Below are 24,616 nucleotides of genomic sequence, written 5' to 3'. Positions count from 1 at the left end.
GTTTTATGTATCGGTTGTGTATACACACAGCAACATGGAGGGATGTGTTTCTAAAACTTTTTTTGTGTATGTGAGAAAACCCCGAAATGAGAGAAAATAAAACCTTTGATCAACTTTAACTCTGTGCCGCTTTTATTAACAGTGCTGTGTCTCCGCTCTGTGCGCACACATGCAAAACTCCTTGTTTTGATCAGTCCCAAGCAAGTCTGGAGCTACAATTTGGTAAACAAATTTCACAATTTAGATTCCTTCCCATGTTGAAATCTGTAACATATGTGGGCTTGCTTGAAGGGAAATGAGATGAGTGAACAATGTGTGATGTTCTTTTGTCATCATTTCCGTGTAAAATCTACTGCTTATTTATTCTGAGAAGAACGTTCTTCAGACATTCACCATGCTGGGAAAGCAGGGGACAGTGGTGACAAACGTCAGTTATAAATTTGTACGCCTTTTGGTTTTCAAGGGTGACATTTTCTGGTTTGGCTGCTAAGAGCCTGACAATGTGATGAACTGAACAACTCAAACTTAAAGTACACTAACAACATAGTAAAAGGGTGATATTATGGTAATACAATTTGTTAGGCAATTCCCAGCTTGAAAATAAAAAATAATAACGCGGAAATAGACAATATTATAATAATAATACCATGTCATTTACAAAGTAATATCCAAGTGACCATATAGGCAACCATTGCTTTAATACCTTCACATATAAATATTTCTTAAATCAGAATTGGTAATTGAAATTAAGTTGAAATTCATCTCCCCTTATACCCACACACTTTTCCCATCGTGTAAAACAAGCTATTACTTGGTGATTTAAAAACAAAACAAAAAACAATTATTTGGTTACCAACAACACTTCTGTGTGTCACTCTTTAGTTTCGGTATCATGGTGCCCAGAGGATGAAGCCGCACGCTTTCCTACTAACCCAACAATTTACTCAGAAATGTATATATATATATATTTTTACCACCCTTGTTTTCAACAAAAAAAGGTGTCCTCTTCTTTGGAATATGAACAATGCCTCATGCCTCAATTTCTGACTAATAACATAGTGTAAATAGTCATAATTAATCATGGTGACACACCGAAGTCACCACTCCATTTTCAAGTTCTTTCTATCCCATCATTTCTTCTATATGCAGTAAATCTTTTGAAACTTATTTATATTTGAGCAGCGCTTTTCCACAGTTTTACTCCATACACTGAAGTACAAATACAAGGTGCTACTGTACATTCTATTAGTTTGTTCTCTCACCTCAAGCTTATTTACAGTATAAGTTGACTGCTCTTTTCTGTAAAACAGGGGAAGAATAATTGAAAAGTGAGCAAAATCTAGAAGATTCTTTAATTTGCTCATAACAATATTTTTTCACACGTTCTCTTCATATGTTCTACATGATGTTTCGTTTGTGATCCGTTATAAGCAGAAATTTAAATTCATATACTCTTTCAACATTAATTCCACGCGTTGTGTTTTCATCCTTTTATCTGTTCTTATCTCTTATTTCTACAGGTTTTTTTTTGGTTTTTTTATACTTTGAATGTTCCAATTGTTTTGGCTGCATGAGACAACCATCTCTTCCTCCCAGCCTGTCCCCCGTCTACAACAAAGGGCTGATAAGTTTCCCTGACCCCTCCTGTAACTGGGTGGTACAGGTTACCTTGACTTATCGCAGATGTCTTGATTCATTTCGACATTCATTCCTGAACCAGACAGTCCGTATCCAGGAACTCTGAGTACAGCTTTAATCATTAAAGACAAGTCCGCACATTTCCACCACACTAATAGTTTCCTTCCAGGTATTTCATTATGCAGCTCAAGTGTGACATTTTAACATCTGACTGTAGTTTGGGTGTAACTAATAATGCATGAGTGCCCCCTGGTCACATTAGGTAAGAGAACAAGTTAAAGACACTGCATGTAAAATAAAATCTTCTTTTTCGTCTGTTGGTTTCGAGTATATAATGACATTATCATGACTCTGGACTAGTCCAGCTACTTTAAGCTTATATTACCCTTCTGTCACATTATAAACAGTGTCGTTTCAGCGACGACAGCTGTTTGTTCTGTAGAACGTCTGATCGTGATTCTGTGTGTCCTTCTAGGACGACTGTCTGAACACATCTTGCATGTTAAACCAAGCACAGCGCAGGAGGCAGGCAAACACAACAGGCCACAGATTGTACCGCTGATACGGTTGACAGTTTTTTTTGTCTTCACATCCCAACGAACCCTCATGCACCAATGAGTAAAGAAGCTGTCATGGCGCCCACGCTTGAACAGTTCTATAGTTTACTATAGAAGTGGATCACCATGGAGACAGCGTTCATTATTTTCTGTATGATTTTGTCAGTGAGACGCCGGGCGCTGACTGAGGATCCAAGGCCCAAGAGGAATAAAGGAAACCTCAGAGTGTGAGTCATAGAGACAATGTCTGCTCCACCACTGCAGATTCCCCCTTCCAGCAAACACAGCATGTTTGAGCATGCTGCCGCAGAATGAATCAGGACAACACGCACGTATCACCACCACCATCTTCCGAGGGACAGTTTCACCATGAGTGAGGAGCTGAATACTTTTACTTCCCTCACCAACACAACATGTCATTTAAAACATTAATTATCCTCCATCATTTCAAGCAAAAACAAACACCCTCTACTCCTAATATCCACTCACAAAGTCAGGCTTAACTTCTCAGCGTGAATTAATGACTCAGACATGTGTGGGCCTCTCTCAGATGTTCATTCCCTGTGCTGCCCACACCTCTCTGAGGACTTAAAGTATTCCAATTTAAACAGGAAGCACTAACACTGGCTGTATCCCCAACACTTTTTGACCCCCTGTTCATCGCAATGGAATCCCGGGGTAGTCGTATGACCAGACTCTTGTGAAGTTGTGTGGACGGCTATTTTTAGCCGTGGAGCCAGAAAGGGCCGTGCAAAAACTGACTTATCCTCAGAAGGCTAAATGCAAGCAGCTGTGTGATGATGACGAGGCGGCTTCATCTGATGACAACAACTCACATTCCCCTTGGCCATCAGATTCCTTCGGTCTGTACGTGTGAGATTATTAATAAAATGCTGTCATTTTAATCATTTACTGCAATAATGATTGACTACACTCAACGTTCTCTGTTATTATATGTACATGTCAATGGGGTGGAAAGTAGTGGTTTACTATTGTACTATTTACTAAATACTATTTAAAAAAAAATCTTGGATTGTTCATAGTATAATTTCTGTATTTAACAACTGAAAAGAATAGGTATAGGTAGGTAAATATCTTCAGATATTTTCATAGTTGTTCTTTTTTGGAGTTTATTTGTATTTTCATAGTTTTTTATAGTTCAATACGTTTAATATAGTTACTACTTTCTTCACAGATTTAATTTTATGTTACTTCTTTTATTACTTATATGTATAATGTTGTACATTGTAACGCATCATTTTAGAAGTAAACATGCATGATTAAGTGTGTAACTAGAAATATATGAATGTTTAAGGAACATTGCCCAATAAAAGTGTTCTATTCTATTTTATATAGTATTTTTGTGGTTTTATTTAGATTTATCCATTGAAAACGTATTTATGGTTTATTGTTATGGCTATTACACGTCAGCACTGGTTGATGAGGATCTGGATACTCTGGAAGGTTTTAGTACATATCAATATGAAGTAATCAATCTTGCCCTTGTGGCTCAGTGGTTAAGATCGGTACCTTGTGTGTGAAAGACATCATGGTCGCAATGGTCACAAAATCCACTCCACCCCTGGCTGATTGTACTCAATTCCATTGTAAGTTGCTTTGGATCAAAGTGCCTGCTAAATGACATGTAATGTAATGTAATATCTGACCATTACACATACTGCATACACACAAGTAATGTCTGTAACTCAAATAATTCCCAGAGTTACAGCGCCTCTCAGTGGCACATGCTTGTTATTGTAGCCCGACAAATGGAAAATCAAATAATCTTTTTTTTTTTTTTTTTTTTTTTTAAACGATTATATATTCATGTAAAAAAACAAACAAAAAAAATGTATGTGGAAGTTACAGGTTACGTTTATAGCTTAATGGGGCCCCCATGCAAGATGCTGTTTGGGGCACCTAATTTGCCCAACTCTGATGGAGAGATTCCTAACCCTTTAGATGATCCAAGAAGATGCCAAAATCAAAGGCTCCCTTTACACCCAGCATTAAAATGCATTTTCTGTGCAGGTGGGGCTGGGATAGCACTTCACCACATGCATTTACACCTGGTGTAGTGAATAATCAGTCCTGATTTTAACCAATCTGTTGGGTGAAGGCGAAGACCTGTTTTAACATGCTTCAATGGATGGATGTCTGATTGCATCATCCCCTCTAAAGTGTAAGAAGTTAATGGTCTCACAGCAGGACACCGGGCAGTTCTGCTTCAGTATAACAAGAACTGGATAGAGCACCGGCGCCCCCTCTGAGTTACAGCTATTCTTCCAGTGGCCACTCGTGGTACTGCAACAACAAAAAATATCTTCAATTAATCATTTTTCTTTCAGATTTATACCCTCACATCCTGCCCATCACCTGTTTGACCCGTTGCCCTCTGGATGGCGCTTCAGGTCAATCAAATTCCACACCACCACACTGACAAACATTTTCGTCCCCTGGGCCATACTGACTGCAAATAATCACTAAATTAATCCCACCCACACCAACAGACAGACAGACAGACAGACACACACACATACACACGCACACACACACACACACAATTGCAGTTTATTTACATGTTAAATTTGTGTTTGTTGTTTAAATTTGTACTCATGTTATTGAATGTGGATGGAGCATCTCTTAGTGTAACTTTCTCCGCCATGTACTCCCTCTTGTTCAAGTAGCGACGCTTGGAATGCCGAAATGGAGCAGTATATTTCATCCATTGCCTCTGTACAAAGGTTATATAACTGAAATAAAATAAAAGCTACATTTGAAAAACAAACAAACCGATAGCTAACTGGAACTGAATTGTATGTTTACAAAACTAACTATTATAGCGAAAAATGTGCTTAGTTTTTGTAAGTCTTTTTAAGTTTACTTTTGGGTTCATATGAAGTTTGCACCTGGCAAATACTATTACATATTACAAAAACATAAACTAAGGCTAAAACTAATAAAAACTAGCAAACTCGCTCTTATAAACTAATTAAAACTAAAACAAAACTAGATAGTAAAAACTAACTAAAAACTAAAACCAACCAAAACTGGTATAACCTTGCTCTGTACAGAACAAAAGACCAGCCAAAACTTTTAATATTACGAACAATGTTTAATGTCTTTTCATTTAGTAATCTTGTTATTACTGTTTCACTTCATGTATTGTGTGTATTATGTTATTTAAGCCCATTGTTATGAATGTTCTGTGTTTTTTTTCTGTTCTGTTTGTCATTTTTGGACTGCTTCAAATAAAGTTTATTGAAAAAAAAAAGTTTGGTCCAACCCTCCATCCGCCTGTGAGAGGAGGCGGTGGCGAGCGGTTGAATGACGGTTCTCCCCTATATTGACACTTCAGAGCCGAGACAACCGCCGGGAGCTGCACTGGCCTACATTTTCACACCGCGTTTACACACAATGAAAGAGGAACACCACCGGGGACGTTTCTTTTGTCATTGCGGGATGCTGCGGACCGTGTGAGACGGTCACGGTACGATACGGCACCGAGGTTTTTCACAGGTTGAGGATTCCGCTTTTGTCACCGAGCGGAGAAGCCGGAGTAAAAAAGTGAATTCTATAGTGTTAGAGTCAAGTGTTTGCGGGACACATATGATCGCACTAAAAGGACAAACGGGCGGCTCCGTTTAAGTCCTGCTTAAAGACAAACATCCGACCACAATGACACTTCTACCGTCTGCTGGTGGAAGTTGACGCTCAGACCCGGACAACAGGCGGTGTGCGAGGAGGAAGACCCCCCTCCCTGTCTTGCACGTTTTGACAGATAACCAATCAAATCGGTTACTTAAAGCCCGTGCTCTTATGTCAGCGACCTATATCTCCTGCGTGTGCGCTGAGAGCCCACTGTAAGCTCACCACCTCACCAGACAGCATGGGGATCAACGGGCTAGACAATCAGCCGTCGGGAGGAGTGTGCAGGACGGAGGAGCCGACTGCAGATCCCCACACGGAGCGGAGAGATGCTCCACAAGACGCAGACCAGGCTGTGGGCACCGTGCAGCTGATCGAGGCCGGTTGCAAGCCGCCCTTGTCCTCGCAGTCCCCGGCTCCTGATGCGGAGGTGGCGGGGATGCACGGACAAGGAGCCGGATTTGTCCCACCCGAGGGAGGCTTCGGATGGATGGTGGTGTTCGCTGCGACCTGGTGCAACGGCTCGATCTTTGGGATTCAAAACTCCTTCGGCATCCTGCACATGATGCTGGTGAAGGAACACGCAGACCCAGACGACAAGACGTCTCAGTTCAAAGTGGGTGAGTAATATCACGCTGCAGTGTCTGGTCTGCTTCAGGTGAGGGGGAACAACAACAGCAGCACAGCGGCTGTGGACAGAGGTTTTGACGTTTTGTCCTGGATGCACATTGAGGTCTCAATTAGTGTAGGAGAGAACATCAGCAAGAGAAAGCCTTCGTATAACATCAACATCATGGCATGTTGCTTATGTGACACGCACATACTGTACATATACATCCGTTTAAGGGGATGTGGGTCAGCTTAGAGTTCATGTGAGTTTACAATGTGGTACATTTAGCTCAGTGTAGAATGACACACGTGCCTTCCCAGTACAGTCAATATATACATAGTGCTGGTTTACTGTTAATACACAATGTAAACTAGAGCTGAAACGATGAATCGATTATAAATCGATTACTAAATTAATCGGCAACTATTTTGATAATGAACAATAGGTTTGATGCTTTTTTCATGATTAAAACAAGATTTCCAATTGTTTAAGCTTCTTAAATGTGAATATTTCCTACATTTCTTTGCTCTGGATAACAAAGAAATTATTAGAAGTTAATCATTTTGGTTTGTGGACAAAACAAGACAATTTGAGAACATCATCATTTCCAGGTTTGACGAACACCAATCAACATTTTGTTAAGGTTTTCTGATATTCTGAACACCAAGCGATTAATCAATTAATTGAGAAAATAATAATAATGTTTCACATTGTGCGTTGACTGTTATTAATGAGTAACAGCTATTCCACTGACCAACAGTGCATTTGTTGTATTTTTAGTTAATTAATTGCACTGCTTTTCAAAAGCAGGCCAAAACAGAAAGTGAGTATGAGCTTTACCCTCAGGCCAAATCATCACTCAGTGATGCCCCTGTATTCAGATTGTACTGTTAATAACTTAAACATAAATGTACAGGATTTTACTTATATATGTTCTGTCATATTTCACATTTCATATTTGACTTTGCACCACTGCATTGTGCACATTGTGTTTGCACACTGTGGAGAGACAGATTACCCTACTCATTCCACTGCATGTTTCTGTGCATGTGATAAGTGAAAAAATCCCTGAATCCTTAAATTCTAACTTTGCTAACCAGCAACTGCAAATCCATCGCTTACAAATGGGCCTTTGTTGGAGTTTCTCCCTGAAATGCTGTAAATTATAGAAATGTACCACTGACATTTGAGCTAAAGATAATCCCATAAGGGGATTTCCATGGCTGATGTTGATCAGTGCAGCCGATGGCCAGTATATGATACCAGTTTAGTTTAATGGTTGAGTAAAAAAAATAAATATGCATAATCTGCATTTTGGGTCTGCACTGCTCTGCACTTACTGTATAGATTTTCAATTATAAACTCAATTGTAAATACATTAAACATGTAATAAAAAAAGTCTCTGAAAACAAAAATGTGTAATGATAATGTGCCAATTAATTAAATGAGAATTAGTGGGTGTGATTATTAGAAATGACAAAGAAATCCATTTTAATTGACTGTTCATTTGGTCCAATAAAACTGTGAGTGTGAGTGTGTCCATAACAAATGTGCACAGGTTTTTATTTTCAAGTAACCTTACTAAAGCGGAAAACAATTGTTACTTTGCCTCAGACAGTTTCCTCATCGAAATATTCAAAAGAATGTGAAATTTTCTCTCTCGTTGGAATGTTAGATTGCAGTGAGGCACATGTGAAAAAGTTCCCATAGATGATCCAAACCCATGACATTCCTGCCACACACAGCGTTATACAGACTATAAATAGTAATAGATTACTACTAGCTACTGTCTATGGTGTCCACGAGCAGAATAAGGCCAGTGTTCAACCACCTTCAACCATGCTTCAGTTTAAATTATTGTGCATGCAGAGAAATGCAAGGATCACATGTTTTTACTGGTTCAAATCATTTCTCTGTCTTTACTGAATACTTCAACCCTAAATATAGAGTATGATAGAATCACCAGATTCTGAATCCACCAATGAGCCATGAGTTTTTGGAAGGGAACTGGTATTTTCTTGCTTTAGTGTTTAGAACACTTTGCATCTCTAAAGGTTCTGCTCCTCCTTTGTGTTCTGTATTACTGGAGTACAGTCTAACTGAATAATTATGTGGGAAACAGTTCTTACTCTCACATAGAGGAATAGGAGCTGGTTTCGTTAGGAGCACAGCGGCATGTAACCCAAGTAGGTATGTTCTGAACTTCCTGTCAAGGCACCAGCAAAGGCTAAGGTCAGGATGTGGGATGGGATTATGGTTCTAAGACTCTTACCTGGACCAAATTCAACATGATAATCACTGTCAAGAGAGTTAGAGGAGGGGAGAGAGAAAATAAACACAAGGATCTGATGGAGTCAGGCCCATTTGAATTGTTAGTGCAGGCAAAGTCGAACATCCTTAACAGTACCACACACCTTGTCATTTCTAATTTCCTTTGACGAAATTGCCCTCCGTGGGTAGTCCCATTGCATTCTGGTTTTGTGCATTTTGTCACAAATCCTGAGAACAATGAATCAGTTACGGCTGCAAACACAGTATGACTGGTAGCTGTGTTTCAAGAGTCACATGTAACCACATTCACTCCGTATATAATGCCAGCAACAGAGGGCATTTTCTGTCAAGAAAAATCTCAAACCCCGGCAGCAATCATAATTCAACTAAACGGGTCAAATTAGTAAATGTTTGACTTGTTGACTCAAAAGTATTTTGAGACGAGCTACAGATGTATTCCCGAGTCAGCCTCACTGTTAGAACTGGCCACCAGTTTTAATGGTGTGGCTGATTGGTGTATTGTGTTTCACTTGATTGTATCTTCAGTCAATCATCAGCTTTAGTTCAAGGTTGTTCATATAAAATGGATTAAGCAAGTACCTGACCTGACGACCCTCAAAACAGAACAGTTTCACTTAAAACAACAGAACAAAAGGGATGAGGTGATGACAAGAAAAGACAAGTAGATGATTCACTCTTGATTAGAGATTACCAGTAGATTCATTATTTATTAAGCCATGGCGGGTAAACAAGGTGTTTTTTTTTGTTTTTTTTAAGATAGCTTAGTGTTAACCAGGTGTGCAATCAGAGCTGCAGATGGTGTTGTTTTCCATGAATAGAGCAAGATACACAGGCTGATACACAACGTGATGTGGGAAGAACACGTACTGTTTACATCAACCCGTATTAGAGGGCTGTGTGCACTGTCCTATTTGTGTAACCTTGTCTTTGTGATGTTTGGCTTGTAAATCATTAGGATGAAAGGTATCCAATTTTTTAATCACAGCTTTTTTATAGGCAATGTTAACAGGTGCTTTTGAATTGAATACATCAATGGTCATAGTATCTGGCCTGGAATTGGTTTTATTTCAATCATTAAAGGACACTGCATGTTAAATAAAATTTAATTAATTATTATACAATAGCAAATCTTCCGATTTCTGCATGTATGTGAGGGAAACTAAAGGATCTATACAGCCTTAAAATGAGAAATATGTTCAATGTAATTGCGACACTGTATCTTCAAGCTGTGTAATATCAATGTAAATCAACATTTAGTGAATGGTGTTCGTCAGAAGCCAAATATTAACTTGGGGATAATAGTATTCTGGTGTGTGTGTCACAACCAAACTCTTGCCGTCATGGACATACTGCTGTGGCCTGTGCAGTGCAGCGCTGCTGCCTTAAGATTTCCTCAGCATCTCCATGGTAGCTGGAAATCCCAGGTTGGCAGATCAGAGAATATTGTGGCATATTTGGCATTCCAGTGGGCAGGGGAATGGGTTCAGGTCAGATTAAAGTCTCTGGAAGCTCCGCGCACAAGCAGGTAAATATCAAACAGGGATAAACTGTTTCTGTTGATGATGAGTTCATCAGTGTTGTTAAATCTGGTGGCTCAACAGCAGGTGCACATGGAACAAGGAAGGATTGTTCTCCCTTTATGACACAAAAGAGTTTAGATGGGCTTTAAACAGAGAGACAGAAAAACATTCACTAACTGACCAACCAACCATCCAACCAGTGTGCCAACCAACAAACTGTGACAGTCGGTGCCTGAAATGACTTGTCTGACACCCACAACACTTGGTGGTGGCTTGTATTGCACTACTTTGTTGAGAATATCATGAATTCTGTTCTGACATCAAAATGTGCCACTTTTTCCTTGATGGGACACAAAGCTGGTTGTTACTCAACGCTCAGCCATTACAGCACAACGCATACAGGAAGGTTAAGTCTTCTAGGGAACTAATTAGGCAATGAGCACTTTGACCAGAATTTTCAAAGCTACCTATGTTCTTTGGTGACTTTACACTGTTAATCACAAAAAAGGCACAATGAGTACAATTTCATAGTCCTGTACAACAGTTTACTGTTTGCGTTTTTTTCAGTCACGAGTCATGGAGCTGGAGCTGGAGCAGCAGCAGCAGCAGCAGCAGCACATTGTCCACCCCAGTACCTGGGGCATTTCATGTGGCCTTGAGGCGAGAATGTGCTTCTGCACCAAGTCGTATATATGCTGTGCGTCTGTTAATATTCCAAAAATATATTCAGCCAGTGTGACTTTAACTATTAGCTCCCAAGACCGTTTTCAACACAGCATTAGGCGTCGTTTTACAGATCGCTCCTGGAGCACAGGATTAACAAAACAAATCTCTGTCCAGATTTTTTTATTTATCAAATTATTGAACTCATCTGGGATGAGTTTGTGAGTTCTGTGTCCATGATGCGTATCACTCAAAATAGCCTCATATTCAGGCAGATGTGTGTAAATGCAGTATGGCATGATTTTTTTACTCCAGCTTCGATGGTTTAGTTGGGTTTCATTTGCACGTAACAAACAACACAGATTACAGTTATGTACTGTATGCCCTGCCTGCAAACTAAACTTGGTAACCTCTGATAATCAGTGCATGAAATCAGGCTGCCTCTTTAAAAGTCCAACAGCGTTTCTTTGCTGCACGTTTGTTCCACCAGTTTACATATGGGTCCTATAGAGCGTCTCTGCGTCTCTCTCTTGTTGTCAGACTAAATCCATCACACACACACATACACAGTCTCCGGTCTCCCTCGCTGTGTTCTCTTTCTTTTGGTTGAAACTGTTCAGGTCTAATCATCTCTGATGAATACACCACTGTCTGTCTTTTCACAGACCTTTTCTTGTGCCAGGGCACAGGAGAATGGAGGTGGACTAGAAAAGAGATTATTTGGTTCTAAGCATTAGTACTGTCAATTATACGCTAATTATACCACAGTGACATATTTGTTTTGGATTTTATAGTCAGTGGGTTTATTGCGTATTGTAATAACCCATTTGTTCTCTTATGGAAATAGACAATATGCCTAAATCTTCTAAGAATTTAACTATACAGTTATATATGAAGTGCTTGCACATCTCAAGCTAATGGCTTATGATACTCGCTATAATGGTGGAATGAGTAGTAGTTGGTCAAACTGACTAACTTGGCCAAGTGAAAGGCTTTAAAATAGAGTGCAAGATACAGGAAAGAACAGCAGGTATATGTAAAACATGTACCGAACAAACCTGGGATTTTTAGGAAGGAACAGACCATTTAGAAACTGAAAATTATGATAAAAAATTACTGCAGCCGGAGAAATTCGAGGGTTGGAAATTTGATCTCTGTCACAGAAGCATGTTACAGCCTTGTAGCCATTAATTTCTGAGATTCCTGAGCAGTGCAACCCGAAGTAAAATTGACCTGATTCTGTCAGGAGGTTTGAGATGAAACTTAGAGCTTAGTACACGTGGATGTTTAGGGCATTGTGTAGTACTATTAGGTCACGTTGTTGATGATAATTATGAATCGCCTCCTTTGAAGGATCCCCCCGTTTAACGGTGACATCGTAGGTTCATTTACAGGCTTGGTGATAAAGTGTTCGAGAGAAACATACTCCTCAAGATAAAGCTGTGTGGTGGAGGGTACAGAACGGTCCTCAGCTCTGTAGACCAGTTGTGCAATATGGGACAAATGTAATGCTAAGGTGCTTATGGGAATCCAAACCCACAACTCTTTGTCCTATAAAGTGAAGTGGGTTAATCTGATCTCATGCAATGTTGACTCTATAGTTTCTCCCTCAGTGGTATGTTTCCTTAGGTTGAGATGTGTCGGGAGCCCTTAATAAAACAAATATGTACCTTCTCTTCTGTTGCAATTGTTGATTTTTAACTTCAGGATGTTGCACCAAGATGTGAACGTTTGACCCTTTTTTTTTATTGATGTTGGCTGAACATAGTTAGGGGTGGGAGTTCATGAAGTACACATTAAACTGCAAAATTCACCCTCTCTTGTTTCATTTTGGATAAATAAACTATAGCAAGCCTGAGGTGTAGTCCCACCCTAACCTATACAAAGACTGACTTTGGTATTGTATGCTTTTCTAACGCCCAGAGCATGTAGTGCAGAAAAACTCCACAACAAAGACTGTTTGTACAGCAGAGTTCATGTTTCACTTATTTTTCATTGTGTGGGTGTTTGCGAGTGTGTGGAAAATCAGTCCATCCACCTGTTTACCAATCTGTCTGGTCTCTTTCCCAGTGAGCCGTTAGATCAGTGTGACCCACAGCCCAGACACCATGGTAGACATTAAAGCTACCTTTGCTCCCCTGGAGACTGGACACAGATGTTTGTTTGTTTGCACTTCAGGGTACGCAGTGTCTCTGTTGGATCTTTCTGGCTCGTGGTGTTCTGACACTGGGTGGCTATTACACCACAGGCCAGAACTGTCCACTTTGATCCAGTTTATATTCAGTCATATATAGTGTGTGTGTCTGATGTAAAGTACAATACATGATACACAATTAAAGTTACATAAACTCATTAATAGCAGACATGAGATATTGCATAATGCTGATTTACATCACCTTTAGTGTTACATGGACTTTGAGCCTTGCATGATACACAAACAGGCATACACTTTTCTTATATTACCCTACATTTCCAGGATCATGGTGATGAATTGTCTCCTCTTTTCTCTTTCTCCGCAGCCTGGGTCGGGGCCTTGGCTATGGGCATGATCTTCTTCTGTTCACCTGTGGTCAGCATGTTCACTGACCACTTTGGCTGTAGGAAGACAGCTGTCAGTGGGGCAACGCTGGCTTTCCTAGGGTTGCTCACCACATCTTTTGCAAAGTAAGCTAGTGCACACTCCGTAAAGACACCCACTTGCTCTTGCCCTTGTTTGTGCATCTTGTGTGTTATCACTATATTTCAGACACAGAGCTGTTAGCATTCATCCTTTTCAAAAACCAGGGTCTTGGTGGAGTTTCCAAAACTTTCAAAGTCTCTAACAATTGGAATGACGGAATTAAACTATCAGCTTTTACCCAGTAGAGAGTTTGAACAGACACTCTTAAATGTTAACTGTATAATCTATGAAATGGCATGAAGCTTAACAACAGTAAATACTCTGTGTACATGTACATGTCACATATCAAATTTTGAAACAGCTACAAAACCGTGTAAAAATATACAATTTCAAACTTGAAATAACTGAAACCCTACAGCAGTCATTTTTATCAGATGGCTTTATTAAAGTTATTGAAGCTCTGCGAACGATCTGAAATGAACCGATTTAATTTGAATGATATGAGACTGTCTAATTTTGTTATTGCATTTTGGCACAATAAGTGATGTTACAAGTAAGCATTTGTTCACATGGTCATAAGTGATTTTTTTCACAATCTCGTGGTGACCATGTTACGGTCTTGCATGTATCGCTCATCCTCTTTATTTGTCACTTCACTCGTCCATTTTAATTTCTCTTTTCTTTCAGCTCCCTTAGCCTTCGTTATTTCACATACGGCATACTGTTTGGCTGCGGATCCTCCTTCGCGTTCCAGCCCTCGCTGGTTATCCTCGGCCACTATTTTCGACGGCGCCTGGGCCTGGTCAATGGCATGGTGACAGCAGGTGCCAGCCTCTTCTCCATGGGCATTCCAGTGTTACTCAACAAGGTGGTGGAGCCTCTGGGCCTCAGCAGGACCTTCCAGATCCTCAGTCTCTTCATGCTGGTCCAGGCCCTGCTGGCGCTGACGTTCAAACCTTTACTGCCTGCTGGAGGAGGCATGGGACCACCAGGCATGGGACCTGGCGCTGCTGAGCCCCAAACCCAGTCATGGGCTACTGCTCAGGATGGGAGCAGGTGGAGCAGAGTTCTTGCTGGGCTCAGAAAATACTTCAACCTGCGAGTGTTTCACATCGTCACATATCGGCTGTGGGCGTTTGGAATTGCTACGGCAGTTTTTGGCTACTTTGTGCCATATATACATCTGGTAAGGTCATAGAATGTGGTCATTATTTACATTAGGTTAACTAAACTCTATACTTAGTGTTTTACACCAGTTGGCATCTGTAATGTCTCTTTCTGCCTCTGTCTTCTTTTCCCCTTTCCTCTTATTGTTGTGTCATCTTAGATTCTCATGTGTTATTTTTGTGAAATTGCATAGCTGTGTTATATTCGATGGTAATTGAAGATATATATATATGGACACGAAGCCTCTGGTATCTTATAGTGTTTATACACCGTCCATCCCAGCGGTTCTAAAACATTACCTAAAATGGAATACATATGTAACAGGAATTTTTGGAATGTGATTGCAGAGATTTATTTCGCATTACAAGGTTATGTTAATAGCGTAATGGATGAAAGAGTGGTGAAAGCTTAAGATCTGCTTAAGTCTGTCACAAAATCAAACTGGAATTTGCTCTATAAGTCACATATACTGTGGTATTTTTTTTAAGTAAAAAAAAAAAACAGAAACCATTTTGGAATAAAAAATGATAGCTCATATGTAACTGAAAAATTATAGTTCAGCACTTAGTTAAGTGCTGCAGTTAATGTGTAGTGTTTAAGAGTTTGTGACGTCTAATGGTGAGACTGCAGATTGTAACAAATGGAGGACTCCTCCGCTCTCCCCACCCTTTCCCAAGCCCATCAGGGAACCACTATGAATACCAGAAAGGATGTTGTTCTTCAGTGTGTAGTAAGCTACTGTTTCAAAAATGTGAAAACAACAACAACAACCTCTGGCTGGTTCTGTCCATTCGGGCTGCTGTAGAGACATGGCAGTGCAAGATGGCAGCCTCTGTAAAAGAAGGCCAATTGCTTTGCTTTAAAAGGCTTTATTCTAAGGCTGTGATTTATGCAATTATACACATATACAAACATATTATGGGCCAGTAAAACCCTAAATGTCACACACTGGACCTTTATAGTCCTATCTTTTATTTGTAAAAGGACACATATACCAAACATACAATGGACAAACATAACCATAGGAACCAAAAACTTTGAGCCATAACCGACATTAGCTTTTATGACATGAGCACACATTGGCCAAGCCTTTGAACAAATCGTCAGGGGAGATTGCACGGTAGATTAAATAGCTAATAAGCCACACAACATACAGTACACACACAAAAATATCATTAAAGATACTGGTTTGGTGCTCTCTGTTAAGTACCACGTCTGCTAATATACTGTGAGGTTTGTTTACTTTGTCTCTCATTCCCATGCTGGGGCCCAGCTGCTGTCAATCAAACCTTCCTAGGGCTGAGAGATAAATGAATATTTCTAATGTTCCTCACAGATTGTGACATTATTGTAAGCAAAATAATGTGTAATGTGCAATAACTGTCACCTTTTACTGCACCTTTTATATTTACATTTTCCTTTTGAGAGCATGGTATATTTAAGCTATGGTATGGATGTGTACATAGGCATGTGTGTGTGTGTGTGTGTGTGAGACAGCTCAGAGGACAAGTGATTGAGTGTGGGTGTGTCTGTGTGCGTGCATACATCATTTATTATTGATATTCCTACTGCTAACAAGTCTGCGGCTTTAGTCGCATCATGGTGATCAAAGTACAGACATTTTTCATCCAGCGATTGTTATTGTAAAATATGTCAGCACATGGAACTGTGACCAAATTTGGTGTGAGATAGTGAGACGGAGAAGGATGAAGATGAAGTGTAAAGCTGTAGCCTGGAGCTGTGAAGTTGATCTCCCCTCTTTCCAGATGTCTGATGTTCCAGCTCCGGCCTCCCTCTGTCAGTCCTGTTGTTTCAGGCCTGAGCCCAGATGTAAACACAGCCCCGGCCTTTGTATTGGCTCAACTACCTCAGGAAACCTCTCCTGTATGGCCTCTCTGTATCCCTAAACATTCCTATCCTATGGCTATTGATGAATGTAGAGCCCTTCAAAGCAGAGCAAATATTTCACAAGGACCAGCTTGCTCAGGAAAGACATGAGAGGGCGGTTTCATGTTTTGGATCTGAATTGGGGGGTCAAGGCTGAAAGGGGTTGGAGGGTCTGACCTATATGCAACGGGTCTCCCTGTCCTTCTGTTTTGAAAGTTGGTGGATGAAGACAGTTTGTTGTTAAGAATGTGCTTTTGGGTTGGCCACTCAACCAAAATTCACACACATTTGCAGACTTCATTGATTCCTTTGGCAGGGGGAAAACAAAAACATCAGAGAAAGTTCACCTGCAGGTTGTGTAGCATCTTTTTTGTGTGTGCGTATGTTCTTTGCAGCCTCTTGAGAGTTTCTTACGCAACATGATCACATTTCCCACTGCTAAAACAGCCAAGTCTCACACAGCACTATGTCTTGTCTTTTCTTTTCATGTCACAGATGAACTTTGTGAAGGAGGAGTTCAAGGACACTGAGAGGGATTGGGTTCTCTTGGTGTGCATAGGAGCCTCATCTGGTGTGGGGCGTCTCGCTTTTGGGAAGATTGGAGACCTCCTTCCTAGTCTTACGAAGATCTACATGCAGGTGAAGATATTAAACATCTGCATATTAACACCTTTAAATATTCAACCATTGTCAGAGGAGTTCACACAATGTCTATTAAGCTCCACACAACGCTTTCTGCATTCCTCAGTATTGCAGGGTTTGGATCATATGTTGCCTGGTGACTTTCCTGCCCCGCACAGGAAGTGATTCGTTTAACATTAACATTGCATTATTGAAAAGTGGTAATAGAGTGGAGTATCACTGAAAACACAAAGAAGTTCCCACACAATCTTTCAGAAGTGAATTCAGCTGCTGACTGGATGCACCCACCCGTCTCTGCCCTGCCTCTGTATATACACAAACACTTCCTCGGTCAGGTCTGATGGTTTCAGATGAAGGGCACACCATACAATAATGTTACATAATTTCTGTTCACAAAGGCCAAACACAGGCAGAATGATAACATCATCAACAACCAAAAACAAACGTGACTGGAAGTTGTTACAATCGGCAGCTTTAACTTTAAGCTGAACTGGAAGACATCTCGCAGTAAAATCATTTGTTTCTTATAAATGCTGTGTACTCACGCTCTTAAATGTAACACTAATCCTAAACATTTGTTTTGATTTCATTCATTTAAAAGGGTGATGTCGAGTCACTGTTTGTCAACCTTTGATGTTGTCTTTGCGGTCGGAGTGACTCAGCGTTATTAACGGCTTAAACTGCAGAGAGACATGACTCAGATGTTCTTTGGCACACTGGAATGAAAATAATCTTTCTTTTAACAAGACAAATTACCGACCTAGATAATGGTAGGGGGGATCCAGTTCTGGGTAAATGGAGGGGGAAAAGCGGTGCAGAGCAGTTTGTGAAGAGAATACAAAAAGTGGTACATTACACACTTTACACACACAGCCAGTGCAGCCATTGCACTGGCTGTGTGCGTCATGGCTGTGTAAACCAGAACCACCAACCTCACACTGCGTGTTGTTCATCGAGCATGGTCATTTAGATTCAAAGGAGTCATAAATAAACACACTGGCTGTGTCCTAATGTTTTACAGATGGAAAGGTCAAGGGTTAAAGGCAAACGTGAAATGCTTTAGGCCAACAATTGCGCTCATTTAAGCGCAACACAAATGTTATCATTGTTAATTGTTATTCTTTGATACCCACATGAAGGAAATTGGTTGTTGTTCCACCCTGCCAACTCTAATTTGACACATTTTATCTAAATGTAGTCATTTTTAAAAATGATTATTATATATATGAATAATTCTAATGGCACAGAAAATATTTCCAGCATTTTCCAGCGTGTAGCAGATCCCACTCCTGAGTCCTGACTGGATTCTGCTTTTCTTTTCTGCCCTTGGCATTTCTGTATGTACAGAAGTATTTTAGTGTGAGCCCAAGCAAATACTACCTGAGTTTGAAGGTGTAAGGTATCTTTATTATCCCCACTGGGCAAGTCGTTGCACAGCCAGCAGTAACCCTGCATTTAACTCTTCAGAAACCGTAAAGACAGTGATGGCTTGTGTTCTTGCTCGTCTGTTTCAGGTGGCGTCCTTCACAGTAATGGGCCTGATGTCGATAATGATTCCTCAGTGTTCTGTGTTTGAGGGGCTGGCAGTTGTGTGTGTGATCTTGGGCCTGTGCGACGGCTGCGTTCTCACCATGATGGCCCCCATAGCCTTCGAGCTGGTCGGGCCCATGCAGGCATCGCAGGCCATTGGCTACCTCCTCGGCCTGATGTCTGTTCCCATGACAGCAGGTCCACCCATTGCTGGTGAGAAGCATGCTCTCTCTTTTTTTTTTTTGTCCTGTTTTTCTACAACATAGACTTGATTTGCACAGTACTCAGTGTGACACAGTGATGCAGCTCCTTTCACTGCTGTTGGCAGTCACAGGGCACAACACGTTGATTGATATTAGCAGAGGGAAAAAGGGAGTAGCTTAGACAATTGCATGGCAGGGTAATATGTACATCACTTTGTATGTAGATACTGTTGGGCTTGTATCCAATTGCAAGTTGCATCTAGGGATTTGCCTGGAGGGAAAAAAAAAATAGATTAAGAATTTAGAGGAAGTGATTTATTCGCTTATTTGATATTTGGATTAACAAGCGGTTGAACAAGTGAACCTAATGAAGTGGTTGGTGAGTGTGTTTGAATATTAAAAGGAACTTAAAGCCCTTGGTAATGCATTATTTCTGTGGCTTGAAATTCATCCCAACTTTGCCATTATTATTTGTTCTTTCACCAGTAAGTTAGCATTACATTTCATAGTATGTGGTATTAAAATCTCTTTAAGTCTTGAACCCCTGGAGATACCCTGAATAATGAATTGGTTAAATCAATGCAATAGAACAAAATTGCTTTATAAGCCCTTATGTGTGCAGTTTTATTTTGTGGATACAAAGCAAAAAATATTCACAATTTTGTGTGAAATATGTTCTAGGTTCAGTTCTTTGTATGTAGCATGTTTATCACTGTTCGACTGGCAAATAGAAACCTTCAGACTCTTAGCAACAGCACTGAGAGAAAACCATCTGCAATTACCCTGTACCCTCTCCCGTTGTTCCTGTTACTGTACATTCTAACACCAAGGCAGCGAGGCTGAGCACTTAATGAAATTATCTTAATATCCACATAATGTTTTCTGTACAGTATGTGCAGTTCATGCGCAGGAATGTATACGAGACAGGCAACAATGTATGTAAACACCCCTCCCAATGCACTCAAGTTCACTGTGGCGAACCGACTGACCCTGCTCCGGCAGTGTGCTGTCGGTGCAGTTTGTGTCTCTCGGCTAACATGTGAGAGACTTCCCATGAAACCAGGAGCTGCACATGTTAGGCAGCAGAAGCTAATGCTCTGGCTTCCCTGCGTACACATCATAATGTTTGAGTGTTTCACAGTAATCCTATCTCTTTGTTGACTTTCCCTGTGGAGTGCAGGTGCCAAAACTGTGACATAATTAATGTGGCCATATCTTGTGTAGCCAGTTATGCTACACACTTACTGTCAGGTAAGTATATCATATGTGTACAATGACACACATTTTGTCATTTTGCCTCGTTACACAACCACCGCAATGAATTTGAAATGAAACAATAAAGATGTGGTCGCTCAGCTTCAGTTTGAGGGATTGAACAAACACATTTGCATTAACCTTTGAGAAATGACCTTTCAAATCATGGATTTAAAAGACTTCTTTTAATACTTGGTTGAACACCCTTTACTGCAGTCGTCTTCAGTTAAGTCCCCAGTAACCGAGATGAGCATGAGATCAGGTGACCGACCTTGTCACTGAAGAACATTCCATTTCATTATCTTCAAAAGCCCCTGTGCTGTGTCATTATCCGTCTGTGATGTGAAATGTCGCCCGATCAGTTTTGCAGCATTGAGCTGAATCTGAGCACAAAGGATTATAATCCTGCTACTTCTATCAGCAGTCACATTGCCGATAAACTCAAGTGAGCCTGGTCCACTGGCAGCCCAGGCTCTACATGCCCGTACCATAACACTGCCTGCTCCATGTTTGACTGATGACGTAATGCTTTGAATCATGAGCTGTTCCTTTCTCTTCCCATCATTCTGGTACAAGTTCATGCCTGTATCGTCTGTCCAGAGAATCTTTTTTTAGATATTTTCTGGCAAATTCTAATCTAGCTGTTATCCAAAGCGACTTACAATAAGTGCATTTCAACATTTGGGTACAAACAAGAGCTAGAAGTAAGTAAGTGCTTAAAGTAAGCCAGTGCAATGTACAAGTAAGTGCTTTTTTTTTTTTTTGTCGTGGTCGACTTGGCTGTTGTAAAGGGGATTTTCTTCATCAGGAGAATTCTGCGATCATCCACTTGACATTCTGAGTTCACCAGTGGATTCCTTCTTTTTAAGAATGTACCAAATTGTTGATTTGGCCACTCCTAATGTTTTTGCCATCACCCCTCTCAGCCGAATGACGGCCTTCTTCACTTGCACTGACAACTCTTTGAACCTCCATATTTAAAATTTCAGTAAAAAGCCACCAAATGCAAATTCAACACTTGTAATCAGCTGCAGACCTTTATCTGTGTCCATGAAACCGCTTTTTAGTTCACCGTACAATTATTTCCAAGCCCCTATAAAAGGACAATAATGTATACAAATGCTTATAATTCCTCAGAAGCAGTTGTTCAATCCCTCAAATCAAAGCTGAGAGTCCTTTCAGAGACTTTCATCACATCTTGATTGTTTCATTTCCGATTCACTGTGGTTATGTACAGAGGCAAAAATGTGTGTCTTTGTCCAAATATATACGTACCTAACTGTATGGACCCGCGTTTTTCTTTTTTTAATGTTATCTCTTAAACTCTCATGTGTATGTGTTGTTGGTAGCCAGACATGTTTACTCCACTTCAGGATAAAAGTCTGTAACAAAGTTCAACTTCAAGGTTGGAAAAAACAACTCTCAGCAGTTGGACAAAAGCGGTTTGTTTAATCGTCACACAAACAAAACCCAGCGCTTGGCTCTGCCTCCACACTATTGTACATATACAGTATGGACTTCTTTGTATATATGCATTGTTTAAAAAAAACAAAAACGGATGTTATATGTGCTGCACAGGTCTACTACACGATTACTTTGGGAACTACACAGTAGCCTTCTCCCTGGCTGGGGTGCCTCCTATGGTGGGGGCCGTGGTGCTGTTCTTTGTGCCCCTGATGCACTCGAGGCGCCAGCGGAGCCAGGCGTCGGCCGAGGAGACGTCCACGACTGCCCACATGTTGCCCGCTGTTCCGCAAGCGGCGGAGCCCAAGAGCTGCTCCAACGGAGACATGCTCCCTGGCTACACCGACGTGGAGACACACATCTGAGTCGCACCGTACAAAAGGTGCAGTATGTGTACACATATTATAGATGTCTGGACTTCTGATGCCAATTTAATTAAATCTGTTTTGACAAAAGCAAAAGTTAGTTAGTTTTAGCTGGCTGGGATGTCTTGTTGAAGCAAGTTTCTGCTCACATACCCAGCCCTACATGCATCTGCAGCAGGACAGAAAAAAACAAACAAACCTGTTTCTCATCATGTTTGCTTCACTTCTACTCTCCCGCAGGGATTCAGCCCACCAGCACCTTTTCTCGTTCTAAGAATGCCCTCCTCCCACCCCGTGCTTTCAACCATGGACTTGTGATTGCCGACCTTTAACCTCACCCAGCCCTCTTTGGCTGTTAATCATTTCCATGCAGAGAAAAGTCAAAAAACGCCACTGCTGGCTAGCTGCTGCAGAGAGGACAAAAAAAAGGACACACCTGGGTTGGACGACGGACACGTTTGAGGATAAGCACAACACACTCAACTAGGATTGTTTTAGTCAGTGTGGACTCTGTACTAATATATACATTCTTTACCTCCAAGAGGAAAAAAATGAAGAGAATTTAACTGACAGGGGCGGTTTCTTAATTTATAGCCTTTATGGCTATATAAATATACAAACTACCCCCTTTAGTAATATAAAGAACAGTCACGTGTATGACTAAAATGATTCTTCTTTGTTTTTTAGATTCCATAAAAAACTAATTTAGAGGAATATAAAATAAGAACTAGTGAAGGGATAACTTCAGCATTTCTTTATGTAGTACCTCACGTGTTTAGCAGTTTAGCTTTACTCCACTGTTTTCTGCCGAGCCAGCTGCAAGGGGATCACGCGTAGAGTAGCCATTGTTAAATGTGAGCGACGGTTCTGTAGAAGAGATCACACTCAATCACGCTGTCGTTTCAACAAATCAGCCAAGTCTGCTTTGAACGGGAGAGATGTACGTGACTGTGAGCAGGTGTTGATTTCTCCTCTCCCCCACAGTTTCGATATATATAGGTCAGTAGCAGGTCATCGTAACTTTAAGGTGCGACGCGAGGGCTGAAACTACATGGTCTCTCCTCACGAGTCGGGCTTGAGCTTTTGTTGTTTTTAAGATTTGAACTCTACACTTTTATTGGCTTTTTTTTTAAACTTTAGCAGGGGGACAAATCCGCATACACTGTGTTTGTTATGACTTTTAGATACAATTCACTAGTGGCTTTGTAGTGTGCACACTGTATCACTGTTAAAGTGAGGCATGGGATCATGTAGTTCTGATGGGGAGTGTAATGGTGGTCAATAGTGATAGATGTTCATCATGTTAACAAAAGGTGTTTTTCTGTCCCCCCCCCCCTCCAAACTTCCCTTCCCTGTGTGAATGAGTGTGTGTGTCATGCGATATGAAGCTAATATGTTATAGTCTGTTGATAAGAGGGGATTCAAACTACCAAATGGCCCGTTTCCTCATGAGGGCACCTCACCGAATTCGTTTGCTGCTGTAGTTTAGTCTCGAAACACACGGGGCATCAACAACACGAAAACTCTGTTCCATAAACACGGACCACTTACCTCTGCACTCTTAGATTACAGTTTCCTTTGAACCAGCGAGACGTCAGCTGTAATGAACAGATGTGAAGTTGCTATAACTGACAGTTTGGAGTTCCACTCTGTGGTCGTATGCGTTACTGACGAGGAGAGCGTGGAGCAGGGGGGGGGGAAGGAAGGTATTCCTCCTTTCTGCTGGTTTTCCCTGGTCACTGGCAATTTGTTTTGTTTTTTACCCGTGTCGCCACAATTTCCGAGCCGAACAACTGCACAAACCTCACTGATGAGTGTAGTGTGTGTTTTTTTTGTTGTCGCATAGGAGGGTAATGCTATCTTCTGAATAGAAAATATACACTTATACCTCAATAATCAATCAATCCTCAGCAGTTCCGCTGAACGTGTTGACATTCCTCATTAACTTCCTCGTGGTTTGCTGTTGCAGTCTGAATCTCAACACTGCGTCGCTGCCGATTGCCTGTTGTCATGTTCTTTTCCTCCAAAACCTCATAAATGTCAAACTTCCATTCCTCGTGATCCGGCACTCAGATCGTGGTCAATCTTTTTTTTCGATTTATTCTGCTCTAATATCACTCGTTTTGCCTTCATATTAATTTGTCTCCGTAGTTTTTGATCCTTGTTGTCCTCTCTGCTGTCTGTTACCTCTTCCTAGGAGACTGCTAGTTATTATTTGCTTTTCCAGGACTGTGGACGCAGTGTCGAATTCACTTTTGCCGCACGTTATTTCCAGGTCCTATTACGACACACAAAAAACGATAGGGGGGTAATTCAAAATGACGGCTGCTGATCTACCAGTTATATAAGCTAACCAATGTTTTAAATTGTGATCACAAATTCACTTGATCATGTTTTATCGGATTTGCCATTTTGGAGTTTTTATTTGTCATCAAAATTCAAAATTGAACCAGAAAAAACCATTGCCCTAAATCTGATTCTTTTTTTAAAGAAAAGGTGATTATTTACATTCAATTTAAAGAATAAATAGGCAACTTTATGTTTAGATAAATAGGT

General features: G+C 40.7%; 1 protein-coding gene across 1 annotated transcript; it reads left to right on the top strand.

Annotated features, from left to right (window-relative positions):
- Positions 1 to 5,513: 5,513 nt before the first annotated feature.
- slc16a2 (solute carrier family 16 member 2) lies at positions 5,514 to 23,787 on the top strand. Its single transcript, XM_058649834.1, has 7 exons — positions 5,514 to 6,463; positions 13,448 to 13,592; positions 14,236 to 14,734; positions 17,098 to 17,241; positions 18,759 to 18,987; positions 21,810 to 22,077; positions 22,301 to 23,787. The coding sequence occupies exons 1-6, from the start codon at positions 6,085 to 6,087 to the stop codon at positions 22,058 to 22,060; spliced, it is 1,647 nt and encodes a 548-aa protein (XP_058505817.1). The 5' UTR covers positions 5,514 to 6,084; the 3' UTR covers positions 22,061 to 22,077; positions 22,301 to 23,787.
- Positions 23,788 to 24,616: the final 829 nt, after the last annotated feature.

Source organism: Solea solea, chromosome 14 (assembly GCF_958295425.1).
Source record: "Solea solea chromosome 14, fSolSol10.1, whole genome shotgun sequence".
Lineage (NCBI taxonomy): Eukaryota > Metazoa > Chordata > Actinopteri > Pleuronectiformes > Soleidae > Solea > Solea solea.
The sequence above is the reverse complement of the archived record's forward strand: the minus strand, read 5'-3'. Positions and strand labels throughout refer to the sequence as shown.